General features: G+C 38.7%; 1 protein-coding gene across 1 annotated transcript in view; it reads right to left on the bottom strand.

The window, feature by feature from the left end:
• The window catches only part of LOC127440626 (uncharacterized), a 248,609-nt gene that overhangs the window by 15,082 nt on the left and 206,396 nt on the right, over positions 1-27,131 (bottom strand). Inside the window, exons 7-9 of the mRNA XM_051697339.1 lie at positions 5,159-5,415; positions 4,169-4,305; positions 2,773-2,894 (exon numbers count right to left, since the gene is read on the bottom strand). Of these exons, the coding sequence (XP_051553299.1) occupies positions 2,773-2,894; positions 4,169-4,305; positions 5,159-5,415 (516 nt within the window). The remainder of the gene's footprint in view (positions 1-2,772; positions 2,895-4,168; positions 4,306-5,158; positions 5,416-27,131) is intronic.

Here is a 27,131-nt window from a genome sequence, read left to right as displayed (position 1 = left end):
TCCTAGGGTACGGGAACTTTCGGAAACAACATGCCGACTTCCCATGTGATCATGTTGCAAGGATTGGAATTATTATATTAAGGAATAAGAATTAGAATTATTATAATTATAAGAATATTATTATTACATTTTATTTAGCTTTAAATATTATTTTTTATTATTTTTATATTATGTAATTATTACCTTTTGATATTAATTAATAATTAATCCTTTGATCAGCTCATCTTCAAGACTTAAAATACTGAAATGTCAACAATTTCACATTTACATTAAGATAAATAAAGGTCAAGATATTGAAAATAAAATGTATACAATCATTTAAACAATTTAAATTGTTACTGTCACACCGATGAAGTTTTCCTACATTAATTTTAGTTCTCTGCTGAATACTCTGGGATTTTTGTGACGTTTATTTTTTTCTCAGTTCTTGAGCACAAATGAGCATGTCTTACTTTCTTAGTGGAATTCATTCTTAAACCTGCCAGAATACACTAACTCTAATGTAAAGATTGCTTTGGTGTGTTTGATGCATTGATATTTATCAAAACATGTTTTCTGATATCCACAACTACTTAACACTCTCAATAATCTTCTCTGGATAAGTGTGTTCTGACTATTCACTCACTGCCATAAGCTTATAAAGGAATATTTTGGGTTCAACTCAAGTTAAGCTCAATCGACAGCATTTGTGGAATAATGTTGATTACCACAAAAATTTATTTAGACTCATCCCTCCTAAAAATCTGGGTTACAATGAGGCAATTACAATGGAAGTGAAGGGGGCCAATTAAAATACTCACTTTTTCAAAAGTATAGGCACAAGACATAAACAGTGTGTGTGTTAACATGATTTTAGTGTGATAAAATCACATACTAACCTTTTCCGTGTAAAGTTATTGTCAATTTTACAATGTTGTTGCCATGATGATGTAATACAGTAAAACCTTGAACCCTAAAACGAACATAAAAACTATGATATGAACAACTTCAAAGCTCAAATAATAAACACGTTTTACAAGGAGAAAATCAAGTGATTTTATAAAATTATAAGCTTCACATTTCTGCCTTTAAATCCTCCAAAAATTTGCCCCCTGCACTTCCATTGTAAGTGCATCAATGTACCCATAATCTTTGCTTTTTTTAAAGAAAAGTAGGGACGGGTCTAAATAAATTTTTGAATTTCAACATTATGCCACAAATGCTGTCGATTGATCTTAATTTGTATTGAACCCAGAATATTCCTTTAATGCCAGCCAGCAGAGGTGAATATTGGATAAAAGTGCCTGACAAATTAATAAATGTAATTGTAAATATTTTCATATTCTGGTGCCCCTAAACCCTTAACCTAACACTAAAATCTGATTAGATGATAAAAATGTAGATCTAACAAATATGCTGATCCAGGAACATGTCCTATTTGGTGAAAGCACAGTAATCTTCCAAACTAGGCTGAGCCACAAATACAGTAGAATTATGAAGACAAGGAAAAGGATACATGCTAAGACAACTGTACAGATGCACACTATCCAATTAAGAATGAAAGGGAAAACATGAGCCAGGCAAAAATCCACAGAAACATGAAAAAGACAATCGCTTGAAATTAATGAAAGAACTGGAATGAGCTGGCAAAATGGATGTACGTCAACAGACCAGAAGATGAGCAGATTATAATGTATATGTAAAGGAGATGAAAAATCATGTGGCATCCTCAAAATGGGAACAGCAGTGATTCAGCTGCAGGGCAACAATAGAACAAATCAATCAGTGTGCAGGCTGTATAATGGACACATTCATAAAGGTGTACGAAAACAAGTTAATGCACCACAAAATCCATATGAACACAAAGAGCACAAGTCAGTGAGTCTAAAGGATTGAAGTCTTGAGAAAAGGTAATTAACCATTCATAATTCATCTGTGACAATTATTTCATTGTATCACAACAATAGGACTCTCATTAGAGAACTTCCTGTACCTATTTTAGTAAGGTTTTATAAACTGTGCAGTCAATGAAGACAGGTACGGACTTACAGTAATGGTCTTCGAGGGGTCATATCATGAGGAATCAATTTTTCCTTATTTTGAGATAAAGGTTCATTGTACTATGAAAAACAATATTAATTTTATTGAAATTAAGCTGCAAAAATGTCTTGTTCTGTCACAACCCTGTTAAAAATACAGCATTGCTGGTCACCAGCTTAAGTTGTGTTTTGTGTTCTGGTCCCCCAGCATGGCATTTTGGTGTGCTGGTGACCCTACCAGGCTTTTTAATTAGTTAAAACAGGTCAACCAACTTCACCAGCTTGGTTTTGCTGGTGAAAAGCATGGCTATGCTGGTCCACCAGCTAGACCAGCACCAAACCAGCACTAACCAGCATTAACCAGCTTAGACCAGCATGGGAATTGTATTCTGGGTAAGCTGGATTTTTTTAGCAGGGAAGTCAATGCAGACTTTTCAAAGAACTGTTATTAAAGAATGGAGCAAACTTGCAGCCCATGAGTAAAATTGTATCTCGATTCACAGTAGGTGTTTACATAAAGTCTTAAAAGGCACAGAAGCAAAAACTGGCTGCTTATTACTAAAAGAAAAATAGTAAAAAAAAAATATATAAAAAAAAAAAGAAAAAAAAAAAGGTTATGATTGTATTTACACTATATACACTATAAATGGACCTCAGGGGAGAAAAATCAATATAAACATTTATGATATGAAGAATTTTAAAATCTCAAATTCACACTCTACTTCTGTACATAATGCATGGCTTGTTCTTTCACCTGTCCAGTGGAGGCGGAGTCACACATGGCCGTATTGTACTGCCTGTCCAGCTCTGGGGCATTGTCATTTAAATCCAGCGTTTCTATGGCAACCACAACCCTGGACACCTGGCTAGGGTTATCTGAGGTAAGACACACACACACACACACACACACACACACACACACACACAAGTAAAGTTTATTACACATTTACATATGCACATGCATGTTCATACTGCAAAAAACATTTTCATACTAATTTATTCTAGTAAAAATATCTAAATATCCAAATAATCTTTTATGCCAGTTATCCAAAAAAAAAAAAAAAAAAAAAGTAAAATGGCACAAGATATTAGGACTTGTTTTTAGAGAATAAATTTTGAATTAAATACATTTTATGTTTAGTACCCCACTGATTAATGGTTTTAACCATGGCATTTGTTTTAAGCATAAATCTAACAACATTTATGAATAAATGTTTTAGCATAAAACATGAAATCTAATTATGTAATTCAAGTTTCTCTAAAAAGAAGTCATATTATCTTACTCAGTTTTGCTTTTTACATAATTTCATCTTTTTTTTTTTTAAGTATGTTTAGATATTTTTACAGGAAGACAAGACAAAAATAATGACAAAGAAAATCATTTTTGAAGTGCACTTATACAATCAAACAAACACTTTCTTGTGAATTCATACACACACACACACACACACACTCAGAGCCTCAGTCACTCTTCATATTCTAGACTAATGGCTTGTCATGACAAATAAATAGCTCTCACTGTAGTATTTTGGTACAGTATACTGTAGGTCTCACCGGAAAACAAACCTAATGGATTGGTGTGAGCCTGAAAAGAAATAGATGCATTCTCTCTCCCTCTCTCGTTATAATTCAGTCCCACACACTTGCCTGTGGTTTAGACTGATTTCACTCAAATGTCTTGGACTACATCCACACAAACACACACTCACGCACTCAGAGCTGTAACATGATGTTGTGGATAAGTGCCCACTGCTTCACATTGCTGGGAAGAAGCTTTGCCTACAATAGCCATCAGGCCTCCCTGAAGCTGCTCAGACCTACTTTTCATACTGCAACAAAGAAACATAGATCCTCTGCTAACATGCCATCTTGAGCAGGGATAATACAATGTATGTTTAAACCATGTTTAATCCATGCATGAATGCAGATAAATAAGTAAAGAAATCATGAAACCACACATCTGGTGTTTCAGTTAACATCATGACTGACAGAACAGTATAGAGAGGATAGGAAATGATAGGAAAGACCCTGAAAATATTGCTTCTTTTTGACAGGCATTATAACACCAAGCATCCTTTTGGCCTAATGAACAGCACTGTATTCTGACCAATATCAATGAGATGTGTGTGTGTATGTGTGTGTGTGTGTACCTCTCTGTGTGGCAATGATGGTGACATTATGCCACTGCTCGTGCTCACGGTCCAGCTCAGCCACAGTAGTGATGAGCCCAGAGTCTGGAGTGATGCGAAACAGAGCCTCTGGGTCCGTCTGAGGATCGATGGAGAACCTGAGGGAGACAGAGTGGGTATGCCATAGACTGAAGATGAGCAGATGCCTGATGCCTTGGCTCATCACAAAATCTGTCATACAGAAGTTTCTTTAAGCCCAGTGGATATAAAGAAGAGCTGCAATTGACAAAGTAAGGATTCTGTAGTCTAACCCTAATTAGGCACTATTGAAGTAACTGTGGAACACTTGAATAAAACTTGACCTATATCATTGGGCTTTTCCATATGAAAATTAGCAGGTAGGCTTTGTAACATGATTACCTTCATTTTTGTGATACGTTTTTGAAGTGTTTGAAACACAGAATATAGGACCATACAGCCTTAGTTAATTAGTCACATAATGGCTCTGTTCCAAATTCAAAATGAGCTTCCTATATAGAGAGCGTTTTTATCCATTAAAACAAAGGCTGTTCTAAAATTATTCTGCCTTATAAGATAAATCATTTTGGTTAAATTCTAAGGCAGTGCTACATGTATCTTTTGCAGATATTGCCATCCAGGAATGCATCGACACAAACTTGGTCAACAAAGTCGAGGGAAATGTTGTAAATTTATTTTTTTCAGTACTGAATCAATAATATCTAAAGAAATGTCAATCTACAGTGATTAAAAATATTACCCTACATTTATGAGTGTTGCAGACTTTACTGCTTCATGTGAGGAGCATGTTACCTTTAAAAAGTATCTGCCTATGTAAAGTGTTTCAAGGTTCAGTTTCAGTTGGGATCCTGCCATAGAAGGTAGTTACATATGTAGGCAGTAAACAGCAAGGTAGCACTTATGTTTGGAACAGGGCCTTTGTATTCTTAGGTGCCCACAACGCATTCAGAGCAGCACAAGACTGCAGTTTACCTGATGTTGTTTGTGAGCCCCGTATCTGGGTCCACGGCACTGACCCGTCCCACTGTGCAAGCCGGCGGGCAGTTTTCTGACACATCCATTCGGTACCGTGCTCGTGAAAAGCGAGGGGGCTCATCTGCATCCAACACAACCACTCTGATTGAGGCACGGTCTTTAAAGGGCCCATGGCGCAGGAAGCGAGGGTCCACAGTGGGATTCAGAACCTCCACTGAGAAAGAGTAAGAGCTCCGGCTCTCATAGTCCACCGCCTGCAGGCCAAACACAGAGCTGTTGTTTTACACACAACTACATAACAATTTCACAGCATTGATAAATCAAACATATTTACTGCGTCTGAATATCCATACTTCCCTACAATATAGTATGTCAAAAACAGTGTGTCAGTGAAGTAGTATGTCAAAATATTCAGTATTCGTAAAACAGTAAGCGAGAAATACCAGATAACCTATTATTTCCAGCAAGATTCTGAAGTGCAGATCGACTGAACGCATTAAGATCCCACTTTACGATCCTGTCACGTCACGATTTTACAAAGTTGTCTTCATCAAATACAGTATATACACTGACAGTATGTGATTTCAGATGCAGGGATTGACATACTTTTAAGATATAAATACCATTGGTGGCTCGAGCTTTTGAAAAGTGGGGAAGCACAGACTCTTGCTTTTATGAACAAAAATAATGAAGCAAGCTAAAAAAAAAAAAAACATTTCCCCCCCAACAAAACAGGCAAAATATCCCATTATGAAAGCTGAAATAAAGCGTAGAGTCATTTCAGGCGGGTCACGTTAGCTCAGCTGATCTACACGTCTACCAATACAATTCAGACACCTATCAGAGCGGTTCTATTTAAGTCTTCCATAGCTGACTTTCCATTGCATGGATGCAAGCTGCACTTAACACCCTCCTCCATCACCAGCTACCTCTTGTACGGCAGCTTTGCCTTTTAGTTTGTTTACATCTGTCTTGTTTTTCTGTGCTAAGACTAAAATTGATTGCCAGCTTGGAATTCCTATCTTCAATACAGTATATAATTGGGCCTTGTTCTTGATTCATCAACTTGATATACAGTATTTGAGGTTCTATTAAGTGTCCATTTAATCAGTTATTGCATGCACAGTGGTGCGTGCGCAGTGCACCTGTTAGTATATGTCACGGTATATGTACTATATATGAAGATAGTACGTGTTGGTGCACCGGTATATGTCACGGGCGATCTCCAGACGTCACTGCACTATCGGGGGTGTTGATTTATCTCTCTTGCACCCCAACCCAGTAGCCCCTGAAAGATATCCCCATTTTCCCCCCTGTGGATGGGTGCAGATTTTGCCCAAAACAGAACCATAGCGCCAACACCAACAGATTGCTTTAATTGTGTATAAGAGAATAAAAGTGTTCATTCAAGTATTCAAGTCAAGTATTCATTTGACGGAAGTGGTCCTGACTGAAATAAATGTGTTACATGACGCGGCATTGTAAATAAATGTGCTTGTATCGCCAAGCGGCCGAACACTTTGATGTCGACAGTGATGTTTTTACATATAATACACTGTCTGTAACATATATCACCATCTCAATAACTGGCTGTGTGCTGCAAAGTCACGCCTATTTGCGAGGTCAGCCAATCATCACATAGAGAAGCCCAATGTCCAAGCCCAATGTCCAACAGGCAATCAGATGCAGTTCCAATGCAAATAGCCCTCACAAAGCTCCCACAGAAGTACTGGGTCTAGGCAGGACCCAAAATGATGTGTTTAGAGCCTCTTGTCCAATAAACATCGATCTTTTGCGGCATTCATTTGAATGGTACAGGTATCTGCTATACTGAATGGGGCTCTATTGTCCGTGCGTCCACTGACTTCTATAGACATATTGATGTAGAAAACCCACTTATTGCATAACTAGAACAGTGCGATAGTGATGTTATATTTTGCACTTTTATTCACAAAAATATTGAAATGCACAAAAATGTATATTTATATAGATTATTTGTACATTAAACTTATCATTGCCATATGTCTTATAGAATTTTAGAGCAAGCCATGCTTCCCATGTAGTCTTAAAGCAATTGCTTCTGAGAAGTACATCCTCCCAACAATAGATTATAGTTTTTACAATGCAAAAAGTAGATAACAGACTACAAATACGCTGAGTTTTACATTTACAATTATTCAATTAGCTAACACTTTTATCTAGTGCGACTTGCAAAATGAGGAATACAACACAAGTAATATATCCTACAGAGGCAATAACATAAAAAGTGCAGCAATGCAAAGTTGCTCACAGAAGTACAAGGTAGAGCAGAGATGAAATTGAGACAGATAAGCATTTTTTTTTTTTTTTAATTGTTTTTTTTAGAAAGAGCATTAACAAAACGGTCAGAGTCAAGTGCTCAAAGAAAAGATGTGTCTTTAGACATTTCTTGGCATTAGCAAAGGACTCGCTGATCGGGTAGAGCTCAGAAGATCATTTGACCAATGAGGAAAAGTGAAAGTTCTGGAAAGTGATTTTGTTTTAGTCTCTTTGTGTTGCTAGAGTATGCAATGATTGTGGTTTAGTTGGTGAGAAATATGTCCTGTAGGTCAACAATAAATTACACTAACAATAATTTTTGTTTTTGGCCTTTTGGCCACTTTAATTTAGAGATTAAAGAGAAGACATAAAACAATGAGGAGACAGAGTGGAACAGGACTGGGGGAATGTTGCAAGCCAGATACAAACTGGCATTGTCTATATGAGCACCAAAGCTCAGCATATTGCTTTACATGCTTAACGCTAGGGAATTTCGTGACAGTAACATATTTTTGAACTATAGGCCACTCTTTGGTATGCATCTAGCATCATTTGTCAGACTTTAATAGTTAAGATTTTTGATTATCACAGTCTCTTGATATGCAATCAAGCTCGTTGGCCATGATTATAGCAGGAGCAGGGCCCAACATTTATTGTATTGTGAGGAGACATGGGATTTGGATCTGGCATTGGGAAATGGTTGTCTGGGACACTGGAGCAGCAGGAGTGGGTAATGGGTTAGTGTTGGCAAATGAAGCCCAACTGGGGCAGTGAATGAGGCTCATTACGAGATCTCCACCATGTGGATAAGAGTCAATTCTATCATCAGCTCCGTATATCTGCTCATTGCTATAATACAAACACACAGATGCTCACATACACACTCTTACACACACACATTCTCACACTCTCCTCAATGCAAGACCAAGATTATGTTGGATGGAGTCAGTGGTGCACACACTGTGATTTGGCCCCTGTTTCCTTTAACAGACTGAAGGACAGACTGAAATGAGCTGAATTAAACTGAATGGATTGGAGGACATCAGGTCACTATACTCTTCAACTTCCTATCTCATACTGACCTGCCACTGCCAAGATGTCCACACACCAGAGTTGGTGTTTTGACTTTGTGGTCTTGGTTAGACAGAATAAAATGAGCTGAAATTAACTGAGCTGATTGGAGTGCATCAGGTCACTACATATCTCTCCAAATTCCTGTCTCATTTTGACCTGCCACTACCAAGATGCCCGCAAACCAGAGTTACTGTCTTGATCTTGTGATATTGGTCTTGAGACCGCTGAAGACCACATAAATGTGGCCTTGGTCTGGGTCTGAGTCATTACTCATGACTTTCTTTCTTCTGCTGAACACAAATGAAGATTTTTAGAAGAATATCTCAGCTCTGTAGATCCTCACAATGCAAGTGAATTGTGGCCAGAACTCTGAAGGTCCACATATCACATAAAGGCGTCGTAAAAGTAATCCATACGACTCCAGTGGTTTAATGTCTTCTGAAGCGATCCACTCGGTTTTTGGGTGAAAACAGACCAAAATGTCACTCTTTTTTCATTGCACATCTTGCCACTGCAGCCTCTAAGCATGATTTCAAATATGATTTCAAGCCTGATTTCACTTCCTAGTGCTTGACGCATGTGCAGAGCACTAGATGGTGCAACAGTTAATAATTGAGCTTGATATCGTGATCGCAAAGGAGACTGCTGTTAAGATTTACAGTTTTCATTTTTGGGTGAACTATCCCTTTAAGGGATTTGGTATTGGTCTGGAATGAGTCTTAGGGCATTTGGTATTAGTCTGGTATGGGTCTTAAAGGGTCTGTACTGGTCTGGGATGGGTCTTGGGGGGCCTAGTATTGGCCTGGGATGGGTTTTAAGGGGACTGGTATTGGTCTTGGATGGGTCTTAGAAGGTCTGATATTGGCCTGGGTCTTATAAGGTCTGGTATTGGTCTGGGATGGGTCTTGGTGGGTCTGGTATTGGCCTAGGATGGGTCTTAAGGTGACTGGTATTGGTCTAGGTCTTAGAGGGTCTGATTATTGTCTGGCATGGGTCTTAGGGGTACTGATATTGGTCTGGGATGGGTCTTATGGGGTCTGATATGGGTCTGGGTCTTAAGGGTATCTGGTATTGGTTTGGGTCTAAGGGAGACTGGTATTGGTTTGGATATTAGGGGGTCTAGTATTGGACTCACATAAGCTGGGGGGGGGGGGAGGGTAAATGGAGAGAAAATGTTCTTAACAGGATCCCATTAGAGGCAGAGAGAGAGACAATCTGTCTGAGGAGGAGAGATGTCACTTACACTGTGAGCACACACTCATCACCCTATCCCTTCTTCTCTCATGTACTCAATCACTCACACTCTCTCTCTCTCTCTCTCTCTCTCTCTCTCTCTCTCTCTCTCTCTCTCTCTCTCTCTCTCTCTCTCTCTCTCTCTCTCTCTCTCTCTCTCTCTCTCCATCACACACTCTACACCCTCCTAGAAAGCAGAGGTCTGATGGTTGATGGCTTCACAAAATGGAAAATGGCTATAGGAAAATAGCTAAAGCATTGAAAATACCCATTTCCACCATCAAGTCAATAAAGTTCCAATCAACTGGAGATGTTAAGAATCAACCTGGAAGGGCACACGTGCCAGTATTGTCTCCAAGCATGGTAAGGAGGATGGTTCAAGTGGCCAAAAATTCTCCAGGGATCACAGCTGGAGAATTGCAAAAATTAGTTGGGTCTTGGGGGTCAGAAAGTTTCCAAAACTACAATCAGACATCACCTACATCACAAGAAGTTGTTTGGGAGGGTTTCAAGAAAAAAGCCTCTGCTCTCATCCAACAATAATTTCAAGTATCTTCAGTTTGCCAGACACTACTGGAACTTCAAATGGGACCGGGTTCTGTGGTCAGATAAAACAAAACAAGAGATGGGTTTGGCGCACACAGAGAGGAAGCCATATGGAAAAGTACCTCATGGCCACGGTTAAATATGTTGGTGGATCTTTAACGTTGTGGGGCTGTTTTTGTGCCAAAGGTCCTGGACATCTTGTTTGGATACATGGCATCATGGACTCTATCAAATACCAACAGATAAAATAAAAAAAATAAAAACCTGACTGCATCAGCCAGAAAGCTTAAAATGGGCCCTGGTTGGATCTTCCAGCAAGACAATGATCCAAAACACACATCAAAATCAACATAAAAACGGTTCACTGACCACAAAATCAAGGTTCTGCCATGGCCATCCCAGTCTCCTAACCTGAACCCCATAGAAAACCTGTGGGGTGAAATGAAGAGGAGAGTCCGCCATGTGGACCTCAGAATTTGAAGGATCTGGAGAGATTCTTTATGGAGGAATGGTGTCAGATCCCTTGCCATATGTTCTCCATTATGCATTATAGGAGAAGACTCAGAGCTGTTATCTTGGCAAAGGGAGGCTGAACAAAGTACTGAATAAAAGGATGCCAATAATTGTGCCACACATATATTTGACAAATTATTAGTTTGACAAAACTTGTATTGTGTTTGTAAATATTTGATAACCATTAAAGGATATATTTTTGTGAATATTTTGAATAAAAGTTCAAAAGGATAAAACAATAAAGACATATTTTTCACAGTCTTCTTTGCTCATATTTACCAAGGGTGCCAATATGTTTGGCCACCACGGTATGTGTGTGTGTGTGGGTGGGTTTGGGTGGTTGTAGCGCGGAGGAGGGTGGGGCACGCCCAGACCTCATCACGCTAATTGGGGTCCGGGCGTGCATCATTCCCTCCCGGCCCGGCCCTGCCCTCCTGGTATACGAGGACGTTTTTTAGGTTACAAACTGGTAATTACAAGGGTATTATGCTATAAATGTGGTTTGTGAGGACATTTCTAGTGTCCACATAATTCAAATTGCTTAAAAAAAAAAAAACATACTAAATGTTTTTTTGAAAATATAAAAATGCAGAAAGTTTTTTGTGAGGGTTAGTTTTAGGGGTAGGGTTAGGTTTAGTGGATAGAATCTATAGTTCATACAGTAAAATCATTATGTCTATGGAGAGTCCTCATAAGGATAGCTGCACTAACGTGTGTGTGTGTGTGTGTGTGTGTGTTTGTATGTGCGTGCCTCAGAGTGTTTGGATCTATTTTCTTTGTGAATTTGTATTTTCCCCCTGTTTGCCTTTCTGTGCATAAATACGTTTGGCTTTGAGCTTGAAAAAAAGTGTCTATTTTTTGTATGCATCCGTTTGTGTGTTAACATGCTTGTATTAAAAGGTGACAGGTTGTCATGAATCAGGTTGTCTTCTGACACCTGATTCACAGTCTCTCTCTCTCTCTCTCTCTCTCTCCCCCTTGTGTTTTAATACAACTCTGGGACGTTAAGCCCAGAATATCCTCTGAAGCACTTCACACACTACATTCTAACAAAGTACAGCTTCCCTTGCTCCCTCCTCAGTCTCTCCTTCATATCTCGCTTTCTTAAACCTTACAAGCCCACATCTTTGAGTCCAAAAACAGGATTTTGTTTAAAATATGACCCTGCCGACAATCTAGGTTCAAAATTCCATCATTCTAATACTCTTCTTTTTCACTTTAATTCCTTCTCCTTTTCACATAGTCCTTTTCTCTCTCTTCATCTCTCCTTCCATATCTCTCTCTCTCTCTCTCTCTCTCTCTAACAGAAGATTAACACATCTCTCCTCTCAGAGAGAAAGCAAACATAGATAATCCGAACAGCTCTGTAGGTTGATGACCGTGGATTAGCTACACGTTAAAAGAAAGAACATATGAAAATAAATGGGAGAAAGCAGCTTTACGGCTTCTCCAGGTGTAGCCATAAGCCTAAAACCAGCAGATTTACAGTATTTGCACATGCTATCTTCCATTCAGCTGAACAACCTTACAGCCATTCCACAATTTTTGACCAATGAATTTCAATACATTTCCTATGACCTTTCCAGCCATTTGTGATTCCTGGATAATAATGTTTAAAAAACATTTTGATTCAGACCTATTCGCTAATTAATCATTCAGACTGATTTGTAATGTTTTTTGACTGATTCATCGAAAAGAACTGACAAATTGCTCACAGACTGAACATCACTGAACATAGACTGTTTCAATCTACAAAAGAGCAATATACAGCCAATTAAATATTTTAGAGCAGAACATAACTTGAAAGAAATGTGTTAATATATCAGAATATACTGTATATGAATAATATAATTAATACAAATATATAAAATTAATATAATTACATTTTCTAGATTTTATTACACACACACACATACACACACACACACACACACACACACGCGTGTATATACGCTGATCAGCCACAACATTAAAACCACCTGCCTAATGTTGTGTAGGTCCCCCTCGTGCCGCCAAAACAGCACCAACCCGCATCTCAGAATAGCACTTTGAGATGCTATTCTTCTCACCACAGTTGTACAGAGTGGTGAGTTACCATAGACTTTGTCAGTTTTTTTTGGCACCATTCTGTGTAAATTCTAGAGACTGCTGTGTGTGAAAATCCCATGAGATCAGCAGCTACAGAAATACTCAAACCAGTCCGTCTGGCACTAACAATCATGCCATGGTCCAAATCACTGAGATCAAATTTTTTCCGCATTCTGATTGTTTATGTGAACATTAACTGAAGCTCCTGACCCATATCTACATGATTTTACGCACTGCACTAGTGCCAAATGTTTGGCTGATTAGATAATCGCATGGATGATTGTTGGTGCCAGACGGGCTGGTTTGAGTATTTCTGTAACTGCTGATCTCCTGGGAGTTTCACACACAACAGTCTCTAGAACTTACTGGTGCCATGGTGCCAAAAAAAAAAAAAAAAAAAATCCAGTGAGCGGTAGTTCTGTGGACGGAAACACCTTGTTGATGAGAGAGGTCAACAGAGAATGGCCAGACTGGTTCAAAATGACAAAGTCTACGGTAACTCAGATAACCGTTCTGTACAATTGTGGTGAGAAGAATAGCATCTCACAATGCTATTCTGAGGCTGTTTTGGTGGCACGAGGGGGACCTACACAATATTAGGCAGGTGGTTTTAATGTTGTGACTGATCTTTGTATATATACATATATATATATATATATATATATATATACACACAGTTGAAGTCAGAGGTTTACATACACCTTAGCCAAATACATTTAAACTCAGTTTTTCACAAATCCTGACATTTAATCATAGAAAACATTCCCTGCCTTAGGTCAGTTAGGACCACTACTTTATTTTAAGAATGTGAAATGTCAGAATAATAGTAGAGAGAATTATTTATTTCAGCTTTTATTTCTTTCATCACATACTCAGTGGGTCAGAAGTTTACATACACTTTGTTAGTATTTGGTAGCATTGACTTTAAATTGTTTAACTTTGGTCAAACGTTTTGGGTAGCCTTCCACAAGCTTTTCACAATAAGTTGCAGGTTTGTAGGCCTCCTTCCTCGCACATTTCTCGCTTTGCTGTCATGTGTATTTTGTTGATTCATGTTTTTCATGTCTTTTATTTTGAAAAGTTTATTTCCTGTTTCATGTCATGTGTTCCCTAGTCATGTGATGTCCTGTTTTCCCTCCATGTTCATGTGTCTTTTTTTCATTGGTTCATTGTTTGATTATCTTGTTTAGAGTTCTGTTTGTTCATTGGTTTATGTTCTCCCATGTACAAGTATTTAAGCCCTCATGTTTTCCATCGTTGTTTGTCAGGTATTGTGTGTTTGGTAACGTGTCATGCTAAGTCCAAGTCAAGTCAAGTCAAGTCAAGTCAAGTTTATGTTCATGTTCATGTTAGTTGTTCATGTTTATAGTTAGGGTTAATTGGTTCTTACTTTATGTAAATAAATTGCACTTGGGTTCTTCATTTCATCGTCATCATCATTTCCAGTGCCAGCAACATTGTTACAGTCATTACATTTGCGATGGCCACTCCAATACTTTGATTTTGTTGTTTTTGTGCCACAACTTTGGAGGTATGCTTGGGGTCATTGTCCATTAGGAAGACCCATTTGCAATCGAGCTTTAACTTCCTGACTGATGGCTTGAGACGTTGCTTCAATATATCCACAAAATTTTCCTTCGTCATAATGCCATCTATTTTGTGAAGTGCACCAGTCCCTCCTTCAGCAAAGCACCCCCACAACATGATGCTGCCACCCCCATGCTTCACAGTTGGGATGGTGTTCTTCGGCTTGCAAGACTCGCCCTTTTTCCTCCAAATAAACGATGGTCATTATGACCAAACAGTTACATTTTCATTTCATCAGACCAGAGGACATTTCTCCAAAAAGTAAGATCTTTGTACCCATGTGCACTTGCACATGGGTACAAGTTGTAGTCTGGCTTTTTTATGGTGGTTTTGGAGCAGTGAATTCTTCCTTGCCGAGCAGCCTTTCAGGTTATGTCGAGTTTTACTGGGAATATAGATACTTGTCTACCTGTTTCCTCCAGCATCTTCACAAGGTCCTTTGCTGTTGTTCTGGCATTGATATTCACTTTTTTTTTACCAAACTACATTCATCTCTAGGAGTCAGAATGTGTCTCCTTCCTGAGTGGTATGATGGCTGCGTGGTCCCATGGTATTTATACTTGTGTACTGTTGTTTGAACAGATGAATGTGGTACCTTCAGGCATTTGGAAATTGCTCCCAAGGATGAACCAGACTTGTGGAGGTCCACAATTTTTTTCTGAGGTCTTGGCTGATTTCTTTTGATTTTCCCATGATGTCAAGCAAAGAGGCACTGAGTTTGAAGGTAGGCCTTAAAATACATCCACAGGTACACCTCCAATTGACACCAATTAGCCTATCAGAAGCTAATTGGCTAATTGCCTTAAGGCTTGACATCCTTTTCTGGAATTTTCCAAGCTGCATAAAGGCACAGTTAATTTAGTGTATGTAAACTTCTGACCCAATTGAATTGTGATATAGTCAATTAAAAGTGAAACAATCTGTCTGTAAACAATTGTTGGAAAAATTACTTGCGTCATGCACAAAGTAGATGTCCTAAACGATTTGCCAAAACTATGAATATATCCCTTAATCTTCCAGGCCGGGACAACACCAGGTTTAAATATTTCTAGGTTGTCTATGAGCATGAGAACCCTGTTTAGAGCAAACTAATTTCCTCACATGGTCATGGACCAGAGTTTTAATTCAAAGCCAAACACTGCATTTGTGAATATCACAGCATCTAATTCATTCAAAATTTAAGCATGAAAACGTCAGTCACTCAGCTCAAAGCATTATGTTGCAGATGCGCCACTAGGTGGTACTGTTGTAAAGCTGTGCAACATTGTAGCAACTAGCACTTTCAAAAAGGTGTTTTAATCGCTACTTTAGCACCAATCACTTAAAGGACAGTTGGTTGTACAACACTGTCACAAGAGATTACAGATGTAGATCAATTGCCGGGACATAAAATATTTAAATGCGCACAGACCTCCTCCATCATAGTACTGCAGATCACAGCTCTCTCTCTCTCATACACACACACGCACACAAACACTCAAACACATAAACACAGACTTTCAGCAATCTGCATACGCTTAATCAGAGCAGCACGCCACCCACCAACCCACACAAACACACACGCGCCATTCTGTCTGGATAATTATGCATCTGAAAATTCACTTTGTGTTGATTAGTCAAAGAACAGTGAAAGATGCTGTGTAATGCCAGCGTGAGGACACAATTTTAAATATAAGCAAAATTCAGACACAGACACATGTAGAGTGGACCCACACATAGTCCCCATATAATTTAAATCTGCAGTTTTATACTTTGTTCCATTTCTTAAAACCTCAGCTCAAGGCTCTCCTCAGATGGACACAATGTTTTTGGGCTGGTTCTGAATCAACCCCTAAGACCATGTAAATGTGGCCTTGATCTTGGTCTCATATTTTGGACTCTCTAAGTCTTTCCAACATGTGAAATGTAATAATTATCTCAACCAACCACAAATCTGTCCAGTATCCTCACTATTAAAGGTATAGTTCAACCAAAAATGTCAATTCTCTCATCATTTACTCACCCCCATGCTATCCCAGATGTGTATGACTTACTTTCACACAAATTAAAATTATTTGAAGAGATTATATCTCAGCTCTGTAGGTCCATACAATGCAAGTGAATGGTGGCTAGACCTCTGAAGCTCCAAAAATCACAAAGTTAGCTCAAAAGCAATCCATAAGACTCCAAAGACTTCATAAATCCATATCTTTTGAAGCGTTATGTGTGGGTGAAAATAAGAGTAAAATTTGAAGTCCTTCTTTAGTATTAATCTCCACCAGCCCCGACCAGTAGGTGATATGCACAAAGAATATGAATTGCCAAAAAAAAGAGATTTATAGTGAAAAATGACATATATATTAATCAGTTTTTCACCCACACCTATCATTTTACTTCAGAAGATATGGATTTAACAACTGGAACTTATGGATTACTTTTATGCTGACTTTGTGCTTTTTGGAGATTCAAAGTTCTGGCCACCAATCACTAGCATTGTGAGGACCTACAGAGCTGAGATATTCTTCAAATAAATCTTAATTTGTCTTCAGCAGAAGAAAGTCATACACATCTGGGATGGCATGAAGGTGAGTAAATGATGAGAGGATTTTCATTTTTGGGTGAACTATCCCTTAAAGGCCAAACACATGTATAGTTGTTCCACTCACTGACCTAATGGACTATATGTAATCTGGATTACATAAAGAGATTACACAAATCAAGTAATTGCAATTAGATTACATTACATTTTAAAATTTAAATCAGACTGCCAGGACTAATGGACTGACAAATCGCAAACTGTTGTTTGATTTAGATATTCTGCAATATCTTTGTCCTCCATGGAAGAAAGTAATACAGATTTGAAACAACATAAGTGTGAGTAAATGATGACATAATTTTCATTTTGGATGTACTGTTCCTTTAAGTAGCCTGTTAGGGTCTAAGGCTGTCAAATTAAATTCATGATTTGAATATTTGTTGAATTAAAAGGTAAAAAACACATTCGAATGCATTCCAATTATTTATGTGTCCCAAGCACTGACAATAACTTCAGTCAGATTGCATTCTTGTACTAAAAGACTTGATACAGTTCAACAAATACAGAGCGCAGGTGTCTCAAGAAGCGTTTTTTAAAGGTTAAAGTTTTTTTTTACTTGACACTGCATCTAAAAAAAAAAAACAGCACTCTAAATACAGTATAATCTATAAAATAGCAAACTGTTGTTTGATTTAATGTTTACTATTGTTAAATATAAACTGCTACTTGTCACAGTCTGTCTCCCTCATGTCATCCTAGGACTCTTATTTTGAAGTTTTCCCCCAGACTACATCTCCCATAGTTCACTGCCCTCATCACTCCATCTGCTCCTCATCATCCTCACCTGTATTCCATTCCCTCATTTAGTTCCTTGTGTATAAATACCCTCTAGTTTTGTTCATTTGATTTTCAGTCCTTGAAGTATTATGTTGTGTTATGATGTTTAGCTTTATAGTTTGTTCCACTCCAGCATCTATTATTAAAAGATTGAAAGTATCAACTCCTGCACCTCCTCTCCAAGAACCCAACGTTACACTACTTAATACACTTAAAATAAGATCTTCATCAAAACATGCTATAACTAATCAAAAAGTAATCAGTTCTATTACCTAAAGCGTGTCATTTAAAATATTCCGTTACTGATTACAGTTTTTGTTGTGTAATTTGTAATCAGTACCAGACTGCATTTCAGAAGTAATCTAACACTGCCTGCAGTTTTACACTTTTTCTTCCTTAAAGGTGCACTTGCTGCACAATATGGCAGTCATCTTGGACTTCTAGCGGCGTGGATGCCGCATCACAAACCACTCAATGTAAAATAAAACAGCTTTATTTAGGCTACTTATATGACTGGAGTTGTCATCCTATACATGACTGTTTTTCACAAAGTACTTTTCAAAATTACAGAGTGCACCTTTTAAAAACTCAAGGTGTTCCTCTGAAGGACACAGAGATTTGGGCTGGTACAGAATCAATGATTTTCTAAAGCGGAGCTCCACCCTGGGTCTTTGAAGCTTAGAAATGAATGCAGCACACAACTAACATCCCTCAGGGGAGAGAGAAATAGGGAGACTGCAGAGAGAAACCCAGCACCGCATACGCGCCACAGAAAATAAAATGAGTGAGGGAAGGAGAGATAGAGAGGTTGCGGTGTAGCTTTACATAGAAACTGTTTCTCCTCAGACAGTGGCAGGCATGACCTAGCTTACCAAAAAAGGTCCTGACTTACCCATTCACTCAAACACTCACACACAAACCTTAAATATTTCAGCCCAAGGCTTTCTCTTTGACCTCTTCGTCTGTGTATCAAAGGTCCCTTCTCTTGTCTGCAAGAAGCTTCCTTCTTTAGTAAGTTTCATTGTTATACTGTGCTCCACTTTTGTCATCACATAGTTTGTAATTCAGAGCAATATTAACAGAGAGCAGATAGGTATGTGTAAATGAGGGTGATCTGTATGTGTGAAAGAAAGGGAGTTTGTATCTGTCCCTGCTGAAAGCACCAGCTTGGACCATAATTAATTTCCATGCTAGTTTAAGCTGGTCTATATAGTGGAGCAGCACAGTTTTTCTTGTGAAAGCTGGTTGACCAAGGTGGTTTTACTGAATAAGCTATTTAAAAGGAACAGATAACCAAATGTAAAAATTCTGTCATCATGTACTCACTCTCATGTCATTCCGTCACACCGTCTTTTTCCAGAGCAGCCTGTATTTCTCCTGAGGTTACCTGTGGGGGTATTTTTGTATCCCAAACAATTTTTCTGGCAGTTGTGGCTGAAATCTTTCTTGGTCTACCTGACCTTGGCTTGGTATCAAGAGATCCCCAAATTTTCAACTACTTAATAAGTGACTGAACAGCACTGACTGGCATTTTCAAGGCTTTGGATATCATTTTATATCCTTTTCCATCTTTATAAAGTTCCATTACGTTGTTATGCAGGTCTTTTGACAGTTCTTTTCTGCTCCCCATGGCTCAGTATCTAGTCTGCTCAGGGCATCCACGTGAGAGCTAACAAACTCATTGACTATTTATACACAGACACTAATTGCAATTTAAAAAGCCACAGGTGTGGGAAATTAACCTTTAATTGCCATTTAAACCTGTGTGTGTCACCTTGTGTGTCTGTAACAAGGCCAAACATTCAAGGGTATGTAAACTTTTGATCAGGGCCATTTGGGTGATTTCTGTTATCATTATGATTTAAAAAGGAGCCAAACAACTATGTGATAATAAATGGCTTCATATGATCACTATCCTTAAATAAAAGACAGTTTTTTTGCATGATCAGTCATATTTTCAAAATCAATGCCAAAATTTCACAATTACTGCCAGGATATGCAAACTTTTCAGCACAACTGTATGTAGGTCCTAAGTTATTGAGCGATTTATGAACGAGTAATAGTACTTTAAAATCAATTCTAAATGTAACTGGAAGCCAGTGTAAAGACCTGAGGACTGGAGTAATATGCTCAGATTTTTTGGTTCGAGTGAGATTCCTGGCAGCGGCATTCTGAATGAGCTGCAGGTGTCTTATGGTCTTTTTGGGAAGGCCGGTTAGGAGTCCATTGCAGTAGTCTACCCTTCTGGTGATGAATGCATGAACAAGGTTGACTGGATACAAAACATCTAATTCTGGCAAATTTTTTTAGATGATTGTAGGCTGAATTAGTTGCTTTGATGTGACTACTGAAACTAAGGTCTGACACCAAAATGACACCAAGATTTCTTACTTGATTTTTGTCTTTAGGCCCTTGGAGTCAAGGTATGTATTTGTAACGGGAGCCAGCTGGTAGACAGCTGTGCAGTGTGTAAACCTCACTCTCCTGACCTCAAGAGGTGCACTAGTGACTGATGTTAAGGGCTGTAGCCTTTAGCCTCCTTGTTAGCGCACCTGCCTCCCATGCCGGAGACACCAGTTCAAGTCCCATATGGAGAGGGTAGAACAGGAGCGTCACATATTCATCTTTGGAATTTCGCCTTTGTTGCCAAATACAAGGACCACTGTTTTGTCATTGTTTAACTGAAGGAAGTTTTGGTACATCCAACTGTTAATTTCATCAGTGCACTGGTACAGAGAGTCTATGGGGCTGTAGTCATTTAGCATTAGGGCTAGATAGATCTGGGTATTGTCTGCATAGCTATGGTATGCAATTTGGTTCTTTTTCATAATTTGGCCTAGTGGGAGCATATACAGGTTGAACAGGAGCGGTGCAAGAATTGAGCCTTGTGGGACTCCACACATCATGGATGTCCACTCAGATTCATAGTTGCCTATGTTCACATAGTAACTCCTACCTTCTAGATATGATCTGAACCAGCTGAGGACCCTCCCATAGAGCCCTACCCAGTTTTCCAATCTGTCTGGAGAATGTTGTGGTCAACAGTGTCAAAAGCAGCACTGAGATCTAATAATATCAGCACTGACATTTTGCCTGAATTAGTATTTAGCCGAATATCATTATGATGTGGTCGGAATCCAGACTGTAAATTGTCCAAGTAGCCATTTGAGATTAAGAATTTGTTCAGCTGATTTAAAATAAACTTTTCAATGATTTTGCCTATGAAAGGAATTTTTGAAATTGGTCTGTTTTTGTTCAATATTGAGTTATCTAGATTGCTCTTTTTAAGAAGGGGCTTGACAACTGCAGTTTTCAGGGTCTTCGGAAATGTGTCTGAAAGGAGTGATGCATTTACTATTTCTAACAGTTCTTTTTCCAGACAGTTAAACAAATTTTTGAAAAAGGAGTGTGGAGTGTGTCAAGACAGCAGGTTGAAGTTTTAAGATGCTATATCTAGCGCATATTTACATAGAAAACTATTGGAAAACTGTGTGGATGGTTGCAATACTGTAATGAATGTTAAACACAGTGGTAACACCTTTATTATGAAACTTGAGCCAGGGGTAGCACCAGTGCAGCATCATGTTAAAACAGAACTGTCTACTGAAGCTTTTTTCTTCCCTCATTTTACTTTTACTTGACATTTGAGAATACCAGGGCACCAGCATTTAAAACAATATTTGCTGGTGTTTTCAACAGGGTTGTTTGTATGTTTGTTTGTATGTGTGTGTTTTATATATATATATATGTGCGTCTCATACAAGTAAAAGCAACAGTGCTCTATGCTCCGTGGGCTCCTAAGAGGTCATGGCGGGCATTGTGATGACAGAAATTGCTCCTATTGGAAACACTTTTCTCACTGGGGCGAGCTCTTCCAATCTCTCTGCCTCTTTTCTTTTCGCTATCTCTCACTCTCCCTCTCTGTCTTAGCCTGCTCAAAGAAATCTCCAACTTCAGCCTTTCTGACATGCAATGAAGTAAACAAGAGGCAGGCAAGACGTTTAGCTGTTCTCAACGAGATAGGCAGGTGGCCAGACAAGAGTGGGGTCCTGTAAACACAAACACAAACACTACAAATAATGTTCAGTTCAGTTTTTTCTTTTTCTTTAATGAGCCGGAAACCAAAGGGGAGCTTAGTGCTAATTTTACGCTTTGTTTATTTTAATTCTATTAGAGTGGTATCTTTCATGTTTTCTATTAGTTGCGCGTGGGTTCCCTGAAAAGGCTAAATCCCTTTTAACCTCTTCAATCTTCGTCGTCAGATACTCCCATCTGTCTCTCCTCACTCATTGTTCTCTTTTTCTCTTTCTTCATTTCCATCATTGTCTAACAGCTCAGTCAAGAGTCTTGGCCAGAATTCCGAATCCAGTAAAAGGACGGACAATGGAATAGTCTCTGTGTTTTGACAGGAATATTAGAGAGAACTGTAACACTGAAGCAATTTTAGAGATATAATTGGGCAAATAAAGCATCAGTGCAATGGAGGATGAAGTATAAATTTAAGGAGAGACACGGGAGGAGTTCATTTGTTTACCCATAATACCCTCCTTTCATTTCCTCCCTCACTAAGCATTAGACTGATCTCTCTCTCCGGTTTTCTTTAACATTCCTCTTTTTCTTTTTCTCATACTCTCTTACTCTCATTCCCAGAAGAAAAGTTTATTGTTCAGAGGTTGCTCTTTCATTGCTCAGGAGACTTATTTGAGTTCTGTTCTACTGTATTTCATTTAAAGGGATCGTTCACCCCAAAATGAAAAATCTATAATAATTTCCTCACTCTAATTTCATTCAAAATCCAGATCACTTTCTTACATGGAACACTAAAGGAGACATAAGGCATATTGACAGCCTTAGTCACCATTAACTTTTATTGCATCTTTTTCCTATCCAGTGAAAGTTAGTGGTGGCTGAGGGTGTTATTCGGTCCAATTACTCTTTACAGGTTTGGAACAAATGAGGGTGAGTTAATGAAAAATGAATTGTCATTTATGGGTGAACTGTCTCTTTAAGTATCAACTTTACTTGTATGTTTCATCAAAAATTATTTTGGATAAATAAAAATAGATACAAACGAGACAATTAATGACATGTGGTAAGATTAATAAGAGTTACAAAATGAATGTGGATTGCACAGCTCAGATAATTATGTCTTGGAAGAATTTGATGAGATATTTTTGACTTCTTTTTGCAGACTGTGGTACTGTATCTTGGCAAGTCTGAGAACAGTTTGAAGACTTGGGAGCTGAAACTCGGTTATGGTAATGGGAGATACATTTCCGACACACGCTCTACGTGGTTGTCCAATCACAGCAGACTGGGCTTTCCGGAAAGGGGGGCTATAAAGAGACAGGAGCTAAATCAGAGTGTTTCAGCCAGAGTATGAAGAAAGGGGAGCAGCAATGTACAGTATGAGAAAAATTATGTGTTGTTTGAACATTAAGCATGTAAAACTATACTAGTAGACCCCCAAAATAAAATTATGAACCTGTAAATTAGCATAATATGGGCTCATTAAGTAAAAGGCTCCATTTGCTCTCCATTCCATCTCATTGCTGTTTAGGAGAAACAACTGAGGTAAAGTTTTGCATGGCTTCAGAAGGTTTAGAACATAGTTCACAAGTTGTATAGTCTACCGTTATAATGTTTTTTAAAGTGTTTTTTTGTCCTTTTTGGAGCTTAACAGCCCCTGGTACCCATCAGCTTTTACTGTATGGAAGAGAGCAGCTTGGACATTCTGCTAAATATCTCCTTTTGTGTTCTGCAGAGGAATAAAAGTCATACATGTGAGTAAATAAGGCTATAATTTTCATTTTTGGGTGAACTATCAGTCACTTTAAAGAGATCTCATTTGTGATTTTTCTTTACTACAGGTTCTGTCTTTCTACAACTTCACCAGCTGTCATTGCCTCGAGCTTTCCCCCTAACTGAAAGTTTGTAATCTGTAATACTGTCTTCCCTAGTGTATCTCTCATGATATATCTCTATATACTCTCTATTCTCTCTGGCCACTCGTTTAATCTCTCTGCTCCTTTCTGTCTGTTCCCTCGATTTCCCTTATCACAGCAACACATCCCTGGCCTAAAATCCCTACCTGGCTCACCTGCAGCCAAAGCTTTTTTAAACACTGACTTCCCCACACCAGCCAGGCCTATCACAGTGACAAACCCCCTCACTTCATTCACACAAACTTGCATGAGCACGGGGGCACAGTACAGTCGCTCTGACATGCATAGTAACGAGTCCAGGAAGCTGGATTGGCATCAATAGAACTGAGTCGGCTTTTTCCAGTGTCTGATCACAGATCCAGATCGGCACACAACATAAACAAGCCATCAGTTGGCTTCCCTTCAGCTCAGAGGCAAGGCTTAAGCTTTCAAAACGTAAAAGGCAACATGCAGTTCAAAACGTACCTCATAATTTAATGGCGCGTCACTGCAAAACCTAATTAGTTGAGATTATTCAAATTAAAACTGATCCTGTTGATTCATTTGTATTGCCTTCATTTAATAATGCATCTTGTGTTGCTTATCTTGTCAGTAAGACAGAAATATTGCAAAAAGCTAAAAGGTGTCACAGCAATCAAATTGAGTAATCTCCCTGACTAAAAAAGACTTCGCTACAGTGTTTGAAGTGTCTGTACAGACTGTTGTAAACAGTGACTAATGGGTCGGGGGGCGGGGGTTCCAATTACTCTTTTTTTGTGTTCCACTAAAGACAGAAAGGCATACAGGTTTGGAACAAATGAGGGTGAGTTAATGAAAACAGAATTGTCATTTGTGGGTGAACTGTTTCTTTAAGTATCAACTTTACTTGTATGTTTCATCTCAAATTATTTTGGATAAATAAAAATAGACACAAACAATACAATTAATGACATGCGGTAAGATTAATAAGAGACACATCTCAACTCTTTTTAAGAACAAATCTAGATCAATCCAAAAAAATACAAATCATGATCATAAAACTATTAATAACTGTTATTAATTAACAGAGTCACCTTTGGCTTGCTTACTTGGGGCCTAAAGACAATCATTTTTAAGGCATGCTTTTTTCAATCTGGTTATTCATTTGAACCGCACAATAAGAAATGTATTGTCAATTTAAGACATCACAGCATCATTTTTATATATATACACAACTGGTCAAAAGTTTGGAAAAACCTGCCTGAAATGTTTCTCATGATCTTAAAAACCTTTTGATCTGAAGGTGTATGCTTAAATGTTTGAAATTAGTTTTGTAGACAAAAATATAATTGTGCCACCATATTAATTTATTTCATTGCAAAACTCTAATGTAATTTAAAAAACATTTTTTTTTTTAAATTGATGACTTGGACCAAATAATAAAGAAAAGCAGCCAGTAAGTGCCCAAAATAGATGGGAACTCCTTCAATACTGTTTCATTGAATTCTACCCGCTCAACACCAGTTTCATGTACAACACTGCAAAGAAAAAACCACTTTTGAAATGTTAGAGTGGGCAAAGAAACAGACATTGGACAACAGATAATTGAAAAAGAGTGTTATGGATCTTAACCCCATTGAGCTTTTTTGGAATCAGCTAGACTGTAAGGTGCGTGAGAAGTGCCCGACAAGACAACATCTCTGGCAAGTGCTACAGGAAGCGTGGGGTGAAATGTCACCTGAGTATCTGGACAAACTGACAGCTAGAATGCCAAGGATCTGCAAAGCTGTCATTGCTGCACATGGAGGATTTTTTGATGAGAACACTTTGAAGAAGTTTAAGAAGTTCTGAACATTTTTGTCAAATTGTAATAGTAATTTTTCACGTTATTAATGACTATATATTGTGATCAGTTGAATACAGTTTGGTGAATACCAAGTACTTTTCCATAAGTATCTTTCCATAAGAGCAAAATCTGTACATTATTCCAAATTTTGGCCGCCAGTGTGTGTGTGTGTTTGTGTGTATATATATATATATATATATATATATATATATATATATATATATATATATATATATACACACTATATTGCCAAAAGCATTCGCTCACCCATCCAAATTATTTAATTCAGGTGTTCCAATCACTTCCATGGCCACAGGTGTATAAAATGAAGCACCTAGGCATGCAGACTGCTTCTACAAACATTTGTGAAAGAATGGGCCACTCTCAGGAGCTCAGTGAATTCCAGCGTGGTACTGTGATAGGATGCCACCTGTGCAACAAGTCCAGTCATGAAATTTCCTCACTACTAAATATTCCACAGTCAACTGTCAGTGGTATTATAACAAAGTGGAAGCGATTGGGAATGACAGCAACTCAGCCACGAAGTGGTAGGCCACGTAAAATGACAGAGCGGGGTCAGCGGATGCTGAGGCGCATAGTGCGCAGAGGTCGCCAACTTTCTGCAGAGTCAATCGCTACAGACCTCCAAAGTTCATGTGGCCTTCAGATTAGCTCAAGAACAGTGCGTAGAGAGCTTCATGGAATGGGTTTCCATGGCCGAGCAGCTGCATCCAAGCCATACATCACCAAGTGCAATGCAAAGCGTCGGATGCAGTGGTGTAAAGCACGCCGCCACTGGACTCTAGAGCAGTGGAGACGCGTTCCCTGGAGTGACGAATCACGCTTTTCCATCTGGCAATCTGATGGACGAGTCTGGGTTTGGCGGTTGCCAGGAGAACGGTACTTGTCTGACTGCATTGTGCCAACTGTGAAGTTTGGTGGAGGAGGGATTATGGTGTGGGGTTGTTATTCAGGAGCTGGGCTTGGCCCCTTAGTTCCAGTGAAAGGAACTCTGAATGCTTCAGCATACCAAGAGATTTTGGACAATTCCATGCTCCCAACTTTGTGGGAACAGTTTGGGGATGGCTCCTTCCTGTTCCAACATGACTGCGCACCAGTGCACAAAGCAAGGTCCATAAAGACATGGATGAGCGAGTTTGGTATGGAAGAACTTGACTGGCCTGCACAGAGTCCTGACCTCACGATAGAGCACCTTTGGGATGAATTAGAGCGAAGACTGCGAGCCAGGCCTTCTCGTCCAACATCAGTGTCTGACCTCACAAATGTGCTTCTGGAAGAATGGTCAAAAATTCCCATAAACACACTCCTAAACCTTGTGGAAAGCCTTCCCAGAAGAGTTGAAGCTGTTATAGCTGCAAAGGGTGGGCCGACGTCATATTAAACCCTATGGATTAAGAATGGGATGTCACTTAAGTTCATATGCGTCTAAAGGCAGATGAGCGAATACTTTTGGCAATATAGTGTATATATATATATATAAATACAGTTGTGCTCAAAAGTTTGCATACC

Source organism: Myxocyprinus asiaticus, chromosome 5, assembly GCF_019703515.2.
Source record: "Myxocyprinus asiaticus isolate MX2 ecotype Aquarium Trade chromosome 5, UBuf_Myxa_2, whole genome shotgun sequence".
Lineage (NCBI taxonomy): Eukaryota > Metazoa > Chordata > Actinopteri > Cypriniformes > Catostomidae > Myxocyprinus > Myxocyprinus asiaticus.
The sequence above is the reverse complement of the archived record's forward strand: the minus strand, read 5'-3'. Positions and strand labels throughout refer to the sequence as shown.